At 37.3% G+C, this 13,998-nt stretch overlaps 1 protein-coding gene across 1 annotated transcript in view; it reads right to left on the reverse strand.

Moving 5' to 3' along the window:
• The window catches only part of CHORDC1 (cysteine and histidine rich domain containing 1), a 28,387-nt gene that overhangs the window by 11,305 nt on the left and 3,084 nt on the right, over nt 1–13,998 (reverse strand). Inside the window, exon 2 of the mRNA XM_021000745.2 lies at nt 5,346–5,395. Coding sequence (XP_020856404.1) covers nt 5,346–5,395 — 50 coding nt within the window. The remainder of the gene's footprint in view (nt 1–5,345; nt 5,396–13,998) is intronic.

Genomic DNA, 13,998 nt, shown 5'->3' on the forward strand with positions numbered 1-13,998 from the left:
ATATGGAAACGAAGGGCGAGAAAGGGGAAGCCATTTGCCCAAGGTCACATAAAATAGTATGTTGTTAAGACGGAATTTAAATTCAGTCCTTTTTCTACTACGATATCCACTCTTTTGTTGTTTTGCATCTAGTCCAGCATATACCTAAAAACAGGACTTCTCTGAAAAGAAAAAAATCCAGTCTGTGCTTAAAGACCCCTCCCAATAAAAGGAAACTCATGATCATCCAAAGAAGTGTATTTTTCTTTTAGAGAGCACTAATTGTTAAAAAAAAATTCTCTTTACATCAAGCTAAATGTCCCTTGAGAACTTCCACTCATTGCTCCCAGCTGTACCCTGTGGGGTCAAGCCAAAAACAGGATCATATATTTAGAGATGGAAAGGTTTCTATTCCAACCTCCTCATTTTATAGCTGAGAAGACCTGCCTGTGGGTCAGTTAGCATCTGATTGGGCTAGTTTATATCTACCAATAGCTACAATGTATGTATGCATATACATGCACAGATATACACATATACACATAATTGTATTCACATATATAATATGCATTCTTGTTACTCGATCTCATCAGTTCCCAGGGATTCAATTATCACCTTTATGCTAATGATTCTCAAAATCTATTTACTCAGCCCTAGATTTTTTGCATTATTTGAACCTAGCCCTGAATGGCTGGGAAGCTGGATCACCATTTCCTGTTGCTTACAGATCCTTAACTAAGTAAGGACCTAGGTTATGCTGACTAGAAATCCAGTCAGATGACGCAAGGAGTTTTCTCACAATTATATAGCTCAAGCAACCCATATGTCTTATCTGAAAACTAGCCCTTTACTGGTCAATCAGTTATTGTTTCCATGTGCCATTAACAGACACATGGGGGGAATGGGACACCTGTTCCTGATTTCATGAAAATGTAGCTGTTTGTTCTTCCCTACCTACTAAATTGGAAAGTCCCAATTAGAAATCAGATTGCTCAATTCTGTATCCCAGTTGTTTTCTTTTAATTACTAGGTCTTATTTGTTTTTACTGCATAAAAATCTATTTTCCCCTGTATCTGGGATCCAATGCTAAAGGGTGAACGGGCCTGATTCCAGTTTGTTGAGCAACCAGCACACATGTTAAATTAATCAATACACTCAGAAGCTCAAACCTTTGTTTCCTCAGTCATTTCCTCTTCTACCTGCCACACTATTGGACAAAAACTATATGTTGTTAATGAAAAGAAATGCAGGGGAAGGTGGCCTAGTCATTCCAGATCTTAAACTGTATTATAAAGCAGCAATCATCAAAACTACTGGCTAATAAGAAATATGAGTAGTGGATCAGTGGAATAGGTTAGGTATGCAAGACACAGTGGTCAATGACTATAGTAATCTACTATTTGATAAACCCAAAGACCTCATCTTCTGGGATAAGAACTCACTCTTTGACAAAAACTGCTGGGAAAACTGGAAAAGAGTATGGCAGAAACTAGGCACAGACCAAAACCTCACACCATATACCAAAGTAAAGTCAAAATGGGTTCATGATTTAAATATAAAGGCTGATACTATAAGCAAACTCTGAGAGCAAGGAACAGTTTACCTATCAGATTTATGGAGAAGAATTCACAACCAAACAGGAGATAAGAGAACATTACGAAATGCAAAATGGAAAATTTTAATTACATTAAATTGAAAAGTTTTTGCACAAAGTCAATAACCAAGATTAGGAGGGAAGCAAAAAACTGGGAAAGAATTTTTATAACCAGTGTCTCTAATAAGGGCTTCATTTCTAAATTACATAGAGAACTAAGTCAAATTTATAAGAATACAAGTCATTCCCCAACTGATAAATAGTCAAAGAATATGAACAGGCAGTTCTCAGATGAAGAAATTAAAGCCATCTACAGTCATATAAAAAAATGCTATGAATCACTGTTGATTAGAGAAATGCACAACTCTGAGGTACCACATCACACCTATCAGATTGGCCAACATGCTAAAACAGGAAAATGACAAATGCTGGGGAAGATGTGGGAAAATTGGAACACTAATGCGTGGCTGGTGGAATTGTGAAATGATAAAACCATTTTGGAGAGCATTTTGGAACCATGCCCAAAGGGCTATAAAAATGTACATACCTTTTGACCCAGCAATTGCACTTCTAGGGCTGTATCCCCAAGCGATTATATAAAAGGGAAAAGGACCCATATTTATAGCAGCTCTTTTTGTGGTGGCCAAGAATTGGAAATTGAGAGGATGCCCATCAACTGGGGAATGGCTGAACAAGTTGTGCTATATGAATATAATGAATACTATTGTGCTATAAGAAATGATGAGCAAGCAGACTTCAGAAAAACCTGGAAAGACCCGTACGTACTGATGCTGAGTGAAGTGAGCAGAATCAAGAGAATGTTGTACACAATAACAGCAATGTTGTGTGATGACTAACCTTCCTAGACTTAGCCCTTCTCAGCAATGCAAGGATCAAAGACATCTCTAAAAGCCTCAAGAGGAAAAATGCTATCCACATCCCAAGCAAGAACTATGGAATTTGAATGCAGATTAAAGCATACTATTTGCTATTTTTTTCTTCTGTTTTCTTTTGTTTCCTCTTTCTTGTGGTTCCTTCTATTGGTTTTAATTCTTCCTTACAACATGACTGATGTGAAAATATTTTTAATAGCAATGTATATGTATAGCCTGTATCGGATTGTGCACTGTCTTGGGGAGGGAGGTGAAGAAGGACAGAGAGAAAAATTTAAAACTCAAAAGCTTATGGAAGTGATTGCTGATAACTCAAAATAAATTAATAAAATAAACCCTAGATATTCTACAAACACCTTAAATTCAACACGTCCAAAACTGAACTCATAATCCTTTCCCTCACTAAACCCCTCCCTTCTTAACTTTCCTATTACTGCTGAGGTTACCAAGATCTTCCTAGTCACCCTGACTCACAACTTAGGTTTTGTCCTTGATTCTTCTCACTCTCTCATTGCCCAGACCACACCCCCCCCCAAACTCATTGCCAAGGCCTTTTAATTTTTATCTTTTTTAACACTTCTTACATATGCTCTCCTCTCTCCTCTGACACAGCTACTATCTTGATGTTGGCCCTCGTCATCTCATGCTTGAACTTTTGCAAGAGACAGCTGTGGGTCTGCCTGTCTCAAGTCTCTCCATGTTTCAATCCATCCTTCACTCAGCTATCGAACTGATTTTTGCAGGTCTGACCATGTCACCTCCCTATATATAAAAAAACAAAACAAAACAAAACACCCTCTACAGTTCAAAGCCCTTCATAATTCTCATCCTTCATTCAACCTTTTCAATCTTCTTACATCTTATACCCCCCATATACTCTGGGATCCAGTGATACTGGCCTCTTTGCTATTCCTCAAACAAAATATACCATATCCCAACTTCAGGCATTTTCAGTGGCTATTTCCCATTCCTAGAACATTCTCCCTCCATATCTCTGGCTCCTGGTTTTCTTCAAATCCCAGCCAAAATCTCATCTTCTACAGAAAATCTTTCCCAATCTCCCTTAATGCTAGTGCCCTCCCTCTGCTGATTATTTCCAATTTATCCTGTATGTAGCACGTTTGTACAAAGTTGTTTGCATACTGTCTCCCACATTAGAACATGAGAGCCTCTTGAGATCAGGTACTATCTTTTGCATTTCTTTATATCAGCAAAGATATGACAAACACTTAATGAGTACTTACTATGTGCCAGGCACTATGCCAAGCATTGGGGATACCAAAAAAAAAAAAAAAAAGGAAAAGATGGTTCCTACCCTCTTAGAGCTTACAATATACTAAAGGAAGACAATATAAAAAAGTAGGAGGGTACTGTTAAGGGCTTGCACTGATGGGTTTGAGGATATAGGTCATGTCGGGATGTTCCTGTTCCTGTCCATTATCTAAGAGCTGTCTAGGTCAGACCGCAGGCTCTCCAACCTCTTCCTGGCGCTGTCTGTCCCTTGAGAAGATGAAGGATTTTTCAATAAACCTTGAAAGATAATCGGGAAGTGAGGAGACAACTCTGGGGGGAAACTCCCCCCACAGTTACTGTTACCATAAGAAAAATTAATTGTTGAAACTTGGTTTTTTCCACTCTGGATTCTGTTCCCACGAAGAGGGTATAATAACCCTAACCCTCAGATCAATAAATGGAGTTTGTTCATAACTAGCTACCCCCAGTCCGCATTATTTTTTCTCTCTCTCTTTTTTTTTTCACTCTTTTCAGCCTCACCAGAGATTAAACTTCGTAGTGGATGCAGGAGTCTGCTACAGGGCACTCCCAGAGGGTACACAGTGCAAGAGCATGATAGTGAGGCTGGAGTCGAACCCAAGAGCAACTGGTGGCAAATGAAGAGATGACTGGGATTTTGAGTGCTTTATAAAGGGACTTCATGGAAGGAGTTTTTTACTCTGCCCTCCAACCAGAGCAACAAAAAAAAAAAACAACTGAGGGTACTGACGAGGTCTGAGTTCCAAAGCTGAAGCAATCTCCATGATGATGAATTTCCTGGTGATGAGCTTATTCTGGGAGGGTGGAAGACTGGGGGCATCATGATGATGATCTTCTAAGTTGAAACCAAGCAAAACACAATGCTTAGCACAGTGCTTGGCATATAATAGGCACTTAATAAATGTTTACTGATGTTCAAAAAAACCCCTAATTTTTTAAAAAAGAAAGTATGAAGTTTCAGAGATTTAGAATATCTGCTACAATATTAAGAGGCTGCTTTTGTATGGATACAATAAAGGCTGGGGGGAGAGCGTTTCAACTTACATGAAGAATTTTTAAAACACTTTTTTCTTGCTCAAATCGAGGGAAGGTATAAAGAGGAAGAAAGGTTAGAAAAGATTATATGAAGTTTAAAAAATATCGCAAATTACAACACATTCACTATTTTGTGTTTTGTGAGGACAGGTATTCAACAAGGGATCTAGTGTTGGAGTAAAATAGAATCATAGGTATAGGCAGGACATTAAGAGGACTTTTTAAAAAAAAACTTTTCTACCTTCTTATCTTCAGTCATGGCATTTTAAAAACTAATCTAAATTAACTGTATTAAGGAAGCTGAAAAGGTAAGTCATCAACTATTTGCTAAGAAAGGAAACGGGGCAGCTACGTGGCACAATGGATACAGCACTGGCCCTGGAGTCAGGAGGACCTGAGTTCAAATCTGGTCTCAGACACTTGATACTTACTAGCTGTGTGACCCTGGGCAAGTCATTTAACCCCAATTGCCTCATCAGAAAAAAAACAGAGTAAGAAAATACATACAAGATAAATTATTTTGTACTAGTAAATTAACTACATCCACATATCTATATTCTACTATGCCTACCTTTAAAGCATCATGAAAGACTGGAACTCCTGGGTGATACGTGCAAGAATCTGGCAAAAACAAAAAGACAACTGTTAAAAAACACCACTCCCACTAACCTCTATCACCCTTTCCAGATGCAATCGATTTCTTTAAAAATCAAGGTAACTTTAAAAAAAATTTTAAAATATGAACCTAAACATTAGGAAATGTTTCCATATTCCAAAAGGACTGAATATGAAATTGTGAAAATATGATATAATATATATTAAACCTAATATGACAGTACCATTTCCCTGCTTGTCTGTGTCTTCTTCTGAACATCCTTCTGTTGTCTTTTTTGATGTGTCCTTGATATTTTTCATCACTATTCACCTTTCTCACTCATCTCAAAACCCTTCCACCCCCAAATAAAAGCTATCTTTTGTCAGTGTGTCATTAAGCATTTATTAAGCACTTGTTGTGTGCCAAGCACCGTGTGCACAGTGGTGAACACACTGTTTTGCAATAAATACACTCAAGCAAAACAGATCCATCCACTGGCCATGTCTAATAAAGCACGTTTCATTCTGTACTTATAATTCATTACCTCTCTGCCAAGAGGTGGAATGCCTGCTTCATCATCAGTTTTATGAAGTCCTGATTAACCACTGTACTGATGGGAGTTCTTTTGTCTTTTAAAGTTGACTTCCTTTATATTAATGTAGTCATTTTATAAATTATTCTTCATTCTGTATCAGTTAATACAAGTCTTCCTAGGTTTCTATGGATTCTTCCCTTTTGTTATTTCTTATGGCACAAGAGTATTTTATTATTTTCAGATTTTGTTTGGCACTCCCCAACTGTTGTATACTCACTTTTTTCCTAGTTCTTTAGTACAACACAAAATGCAGCTGTGAACATTTTTTATACACATGGATCCTTTTCCCATATGATTTCTTTGGAGTATATGCCTAGTTTATTACTAGGTCAAAGGGTATGCAATTTAGTGATTATTTTTTGCATCCAACCCATTCTCTCTCCTCAGGCTACTTTGGTTCAGTTCTTCCATTCCTTGCCTAAATTACTGCAACATTTTCCTAATTTATTTTCCTTCCTAAAAAGTCTTTCACTCCTCTAGTCCATCCTACACACTTCTACTAAAGTTATTTTACTTAAGTACAAATCTGACCCTCTGACTCCTCTACTCAATCAATTCCAGAGGCTTCCTATTGCCTAACATATTCATAACTACTTGCTATTCATAGCCTGACCCAAACCTATTTGTCCAGTCTCACTGGAGAGTTCCCCCATATTTTGCTATCCAACCAAATTGGTCTTTTTTCTATTTCCCACATAAGACATTCCATGTCCATTCTCCATGCCCCTTACGATGTTCCTGGAATACAATCATTTCTTACCTATACCTTGCAGAATTTCTAATATAAAATTCAAACACCAACTTCTCCATGAAGCCTTTTTAAATCCCTAGAACTGGAGTACCCTTCTTCTGAAACTTTATTATACTTATTTTGTACATATTTATTTCATATTTATAATGCATATATTTCAAATATTTAGTTATGCATTAGCTATCTTCCCAATTAGAATGCAAGCTCCTCATAAGAACTGTTTTGTTCTTTGTACTTGTATTCCCAAACACATACTACTGACCTGGCACATAAAGCTTAATAAATGCTTGTTGACTGTGATCCTTTCAAACTGCTTTTCAGAATTACTCCAACAATTCACAGTTCCACCCATAGTACAATATTAGTGTCAGTTCCTTTTGCTGTTCCAATAATTGTCATTTTTCTTTTTGGGTCACTTTGGTTTCTTTGCCAATCTAATAGATGCAAGGTACAACATCAGTCATTTTAATTTGCATATGTCTTCCTATTAGTCATTTGAAGTATTTTTGCAAAAAGTTCTTGGATTCATCTAATCTTCACATGTAAGATCTTAAGGCCTTTCATTTTTTTTTCCTTTAGATGTTTGCTAGCTTAGCAATGCCATTCCAAAAATGTAGTACCTAAAACTGAACACTAAATTCCAGTCTGATCAGGACAAAATACATTGGGACTATCATCTCCCTTGTTCCAGACTATGTCTCTTTTTATGCAGTTTAAGATTATATTAGGGTTTTTTTTTGTTGTTGTTCTCGTCATCACTGACCCATGTTTAGTTTGTAGTCCACTAAAACTCTAGTAACTTTTACAGATGAAGTGATAACTAGCCATCTCTCCCCCATCTCATGCCAAAGTCTAAGACCTTAACAGTTAAGCCTATTAATTTCCATCCTATTAGATTTAGCCCAACTAAGCCAATCTATTCTATGGAGATCTTTTTAGATCCTATGATCCAACCGGTTAACTATCCCTAATGGTTTTTCATGATTTCTAAATTTGTTAAAAATAATATTATTTGGTTAGGTGAGTCACTGATAGAGTTATAACATTCCAGGGCCAAAACAAATTCTTGAGGCACTAACTATAGACCTTCTTCCACGTCAACACTTGATTATTAATGACTATTCTTTGGATCATATAATTCAACCTAGTGACAATAGAAATAAAATTAGAACTGAATTTTCTCTTTTCTGTTATCTGTTTACATCCACCCAAAGTAGCAGTCGTTATGCCTTCTTGGGTCTTCCTCTTGCTCCAACAAAGCTTTAAAAATAATTTTTTGATGTTATTAGCATTAGCTAGAGTCTCTGTTCGTCCTGAGCTTGAGCAGCCATTCCTCCTGAGCTTCAGCACGCCTAATGTTTTTCTTACTGAACAATGTCATGTTTTGCTATTCATCTTATCTGCCCCACTTCCATGTGTCTTTTGGAAATTATAAGCCTAACGACACTATCCATTTAGCCCACATCCTTCCAACTTTTCCACAAGAACAACATGAATGGCTTTATCAAATTCCTTGCTAGTCAATGATTGGGAACCTGCTGCCTCAAGGCCACATGTGGCCCTCTAGGTCCACGTGCGGCCTTTTGACTGAATCTAACCTTCACAGAACAAGTCTGGATTTAGTCAAACGGCCACACTTGAGGACCTAGAGGGCCATATGTGGCCTCAAGGCTACAGGGTCCCCACACCTGATAAATAAATAAGCTGCATCAACAGCACTGTCCTGATTTTTGGTCTAGTAACTGTCAAAATGTGAAATGAGGCTAATTTGACATGATTTATGCCAGCTGATATTCCATATTTCTTACCCACTCAAGCTCTAACCAGTCTACCACTCAGCAGATGACCCTGACTTTACTTTATACTAAGTTCAAGAACATGACATGAACTCTCTTAGCTTCTTTAAATGTCACCCATGGAAGCCTGTGTGTCCTCATTGGAAAAGAGAAGATAATATCTGCCATAATTCACAGAATTGTGGGAAACAAGGAACTTTACAAATTTTAAAGTATTATGTAACGTGCATTATTATAGATAATACATCCCCCTCAATGTAAAAATATGTTCGAGTATCCATTATCCTAAAAACTAAAAACAAACCTTTCAAACCTTGCTTGCTTTCAAGCTACCAAAGAATAAGCTATACTCACTTTCTCTAAACACTCAAAAGTTCTTACAATTTGCAGTACTTACCACATATATTGATCAACTCTTCCTTTAAAGTTTTACCTGTTTCAGCTTTAGAGTCACTGTATTGATGCTGGTTTTACTCCTCTGGGTTCCCCTTCTACTATACCAAACACAGAGTCTCCAGCGCTTAGTTCTTTACTCTTGTTCTCTGCATTTTACAGATTATCTCAACAATTCCAAAGGTATGAAATGATACCTAGAGTTGTTTTAATTTACATTTCTCTAATCAAGTTATTTAGAGCATGTTTTCATAAGACTACAGATAGCTTTGATTTCTTCTTCTGAAAACTGCCTGTTCATAACTTTTGACCTTTTATCAACTGGGGACTAGGGAAGAATTCTTAACTAACCAAGGGATAAAGGCAAACACAAAAGATAAAGTGGACAATTCTGACTACATAAAACTTAAAAGTTTTTTGGAAAAATACTAATACCTCTAGAGTAAGGAAGCAACTAACTGTGAAAGTCTTTGTAGCAAAATGTTCAATAGTGGTCTGATATCCAAGATACATGGAAAAAAAAGAGAAATATGTAAGAACAAGCCAACAGTTAAATGAACAGAGGACACTGGGCAACTAAGTGGCCCAGTGGATAGTCAGGAAGTTTTAAGTTCAAATCTGGCCTCAGACACTTACTAGCTGTGTGACCCTGGGAAAAGCACTTACTCCTATTTGTTTGTTTCCTCATACATAAAATAAACAGGATAAGGAAACGGCAAACCACTCCAATATTTTTGCCAATAAAACCCCAAATGGGGGCACAAAGCATCAGATATGACTGAAACAACTGAACAAAGGACATGAACTGGCAATTTTCAAAAGGAGAAATTCAAGCTAATAATAATCAAAGGAAAGAAATGTTCCAGGGGGCAGCTAGGTGGCACAGTGGAGAGCAACAGCCCTGGATTCAGGAGGACATGACTTCAAATCCGGTCTCAGACACATAACACTTACTAGCTGTGTGACCCCCCAAGCCCAAAACCAAACAAACACACAAACAAAAACCAAAAAAAAATGTTCCAAATCACGAAAAAGAGAAATGCAAATTCTAACAACCTTAAGGTTTCACATCACATCCCTAAGACCAGCAAATATATAAAAAGACTAAAACAGTAAACATTGGAGGGGCTTGTTGGTGGAGCTATGTATTAATCCAATCACTGCAGAAACTATCAGAAATTATACTAGATAAGTCACTAAACTATATGCCCTTTGACCCAGTAATGCCATTATCAGGCATACAGCCCAAGCAAAAAGACAGGTCCCACATGTACTAGAATACTCACAGCAGCATCTTTTTGCGGTAGCAAATAATTAGAAACAATGTAGGTACCCATCAATTTGGGAAAGGCTGAATGAAGTGTTACATGTAACTAAATATTAATGCAGTGTAAAAAATTACAAATAATTCAAAAACGTAGGCAGATCTGTCTAAACTGTAAAGTAAGCAGAACCAGAAATGATGGGTTCTTGGCCAGGGATGGAGCATAAGAGATAATAAAAACAAATTTATTCAGAGTTCTGGAAATCCAATTAAGAGAGCTTTAAAATGGTGTGTGTGTTGGGGGGGGCAAGGGAGTTAATTCCCCATATTAGTTTACCCAAAATCACACAAGTGCTAAGTGGCAAAACAAATTTTGTACCCAGAGTCTCTGACTCCAAATGCAGTGCTCCTTCTACTATACCAATACGTCTCTTCAATGTAGAACAGCAGTAGGAGGCAAATATTAAAAATGCCAGCAGGAGTAGTCATGGCATCAGATGTCTAATACAAACGTACTAATAAGAATGAATAAAAAAAATAGTGTGAACCAGAAATATTAAAGCAAGGAAGCCATAATTATCACTGAATCTTGATACAATGGGATTTATAAATAGAATACGGCTTCAGAAGCTGTGTGGCGGGGGGGGGGCATTATTCAAATGGAACAAAATAAGGGGCAGAGTAACAATGTATATTATTAAGATATAGTCACATATAGAAACGCAAGAACCAGAAAAGAAAAAAAAAGAGGGTGGGTGGGAGGGCAGGGGGAAGGGAGGCATGGAAGAGAACATTTAGGAAAAGATTAAGAGGGAGAAAGAGAAGGAAACTATACAGGAGAGAGAAACCTTAGAAGGACAGGAGGATCTCAAGATTGAAATTTTGAAGACATAAAGAATTCCAATGAAAAAATAAAGGGGAAGCAATATAAAAAGACCAATGATGATACAATGAGAATTCATCAATCAACTTTGGTTTATAATTTCCAAAAGACACATGGAAGTGGAGCAGATAAGATGAACAGCAAAACATGATATTGTCCAGTAAGAAAAGCATTAGGTGTGCTCAAGCTCAGGAGGAACGGCTGCTCAAGCTCAGGAGGAACAGAGACTCTAGCTAATGCTAATAATATCAAAAAATTATTTTTAAAGCTTTGTTGGAGCAAGAGGAAGGCCCAAGAAGGCACAGTGACTGCTACTTTGGGTGGATATAAACAGATAACAGAAAAGAGAAAATTCAGTTCTAATTTTATTTGTTTTCACTAGCAAGGATCAAAGGATTATTGATTTTGTGCTGGAAGGAACCTTGGAGTTCATTCTAGTCCAAGCACTCATTTTACAGATGAGGAAACTTAAAAGTCCACAGAAATTAACTATCATTCCCAGGATCCTATAGGTAATAAAGAGCAGAACCAGGATTCAAACCTAGGTCCCCTAATTCCAAATTCAGCACATTTTCACCAAGTTGCTGAAGAGACAGAATAGTTAACAACGAGAAACCCAAGGTAAATTAGTAGATAGCAAATAGTAGTATCCAACCGCAGTCATTTGTTCAAGGCACCAAGCTTGGACAACTACATTCCAGGCTTCTGACAGAACTGGCATATCACTGAGCAGCTGTCACTGATCTTTGAAAGATCACAGCAAATGTAAAAGGTATCCTAGCACTGAAAGGCAAATGCTGCTCTGAAATTAACTTCAATTTCTGGCAATATTCTATAATATACTATCAAAGGGGTAATTAGCATCTATAAAAGGAAATGGCAACCTGTAACAGCCAAAGACAATTTGTAGGAATCTCAACAAGAATAGATTATCTAGATTAACTCATTTACTTGCTTGCCAGGATTATAAATCTAGAAATTCAGGGAATGCATATCTGCTATATGCCTAGTATACTTAGGATTTCAAGTAAACACTTGCCAACATCTCTCACTTGATCCTTTTGGACAAGACGCAGAACAGGTAAATTAAATGATGGTACCATTAGGTAGATTCTGAACTCTTAGAGTGATTGGACCCAAAGAGTACTCATTAATGGGCCAATATCAATTTTCAGGGAAGTCACCTTTAAATTTCCTTAACAGCAAGATGTTTAGTATTTATTTTTTATCAATTATTTGGTTATTAGTAAAATGAAAGCTCCTTGAAGTCAAGGACTGTTTTGTTTTTGTCACCAGCAGAGAGTGGGTGTTTAATAAACATTTGTTGATTGACTGGATAAAGCACAGATGACAAAAGACTATAAAATCTGCAAATAACAGGATGCTGATAATGACAGCTAAAATACTGGATCCAAGATCTTGTCAGGCTAGAACAACAGGCTAAGTCAATTAAGATAGAATTTAATAGGGAGAAATATGTTTGGCTTCAAAATAACAACTTGATAAATATAAAATGAATAAGATGTACAAAGATAACATTTCTCGTGAAGAAAAATGAGTGTTCTGGTGGACTACAGGTTAGAATAAAACAAGTCACTGTGTCGGGACATAAACAATTAATAATCAACAATCATTTATTAAACATCTAAATATCAGGCACTATGCTAGGAATACAAAGAAAAACATAATACAATCCTTGCCCTAAAGGAGCTTACAGTCTAGCCACGAGAGACAACAAGTGCACACTTACCTATAACTAGCTATGAGGTAATTTGGTGAGAGTAGGGAGGAGACACTAGCTACTGGGGGAATCCGGAAAGGCTTCATGTAGAAGGTAGCACTTGAACTGAGCCTTGGAAGAAAATGAAGGATTTTGAGAGATGAAGTTAAGGGAGTTAAGGCAAGTGGGATAGCCAGTGCAAGGCTATTGAGATAGAAAACACCAGGTAATAATGACAGAAAGGTAGGCAGGAGCTAAGGAGGGCTTTGAATGCCATGAAAGTGTTTATTTGACCCTAAAGTAACAGGGAGCCAATGGAGTTTATTGTGTAGGAGAATGACAGGGATAGTTCAGAACTTTAGGAAAATTACTTTGTCAACTATGTAGAAGACTAATTAGACTAGGAGAGATGTGAGGCAGGGAGATCAATTAGGAGGTTAACCTGAAGTCTAGGCAAGAGATGATGAAGGTTTGAAGTAGGGTTGTGACTGTGAGTAAAGAAAAGGGATGGAAGTGGGTGATATGGTACAGAAAAACTAAGATTTGGCAACTAGTTGCATATGCAGGCTGAGGAAGAGTGAAAGTTATAGAACGAAATCAAGGCTGCCTAGAGGGATGGTGATGCCCTCACTAATCTGAAAATGCGGAACAGGTCTGAGTTTTAAGGTAACAATAAGGAGTTCTGTTTTGAGATGTCTAGTATGTAGTTGGTTATGTAGAACTGGATCTCAGGACTAGGGCTAGAAATATAAATCTGGTATTTGCATGGAGATGATAAACCAATGGCAGCTGATAGGGTCACCATAAAAGGATAGAGAAATGAGAGAAAAGGGACTAAGACATGGTACAACTACAGCTGGGAGTATGACGAGCTAGTAAATAGGACCAAAAAGGTATGATCAGAGTAGGAGAACTAAGAAAGCAGAATATCACAAAAACCCAGGGAAGAGAGTATCAGGAAAAGAGAGTATCAACAGTGACAGCTGCTCAGAGGTCAAGAAGGACTGAGAAAAGGCAATCAGATTTGACAATTAAGAGATCATTGCTAACCTTGGAGAAAAGTTTTAGTTAAGTGGTGGAATTAGAAGTTAGATTAAAAGGGGTCAAGAAGTTGGATATGAAGTAGAGGCAACGAATATAATTTTTCTCAGACTCTGGCTGAGAAAGGGAGGAGATATAAGATAATATTTTGGGAAACCTGAACTAGTTTATTGCATCATGAAAGAA

Source organism: Phascolarctos cinereus, unplaced genomic scaffold (genome assembly GCF_003287225.1).
Source record: "Phascolarctos cinereus isolate Bilbo 61053 unplaced genomic scaffold, phaCin_HiC Scaffold_726;HRSCAF=1367, whole genome shotgun sequence".
Lineage (NCBI taxonomy): Eukaryota > Metazoa > Chordata > Mammalia > Diprotodontia > Phascolarctidae > Phascolarctos > Phascolarctos cinereus.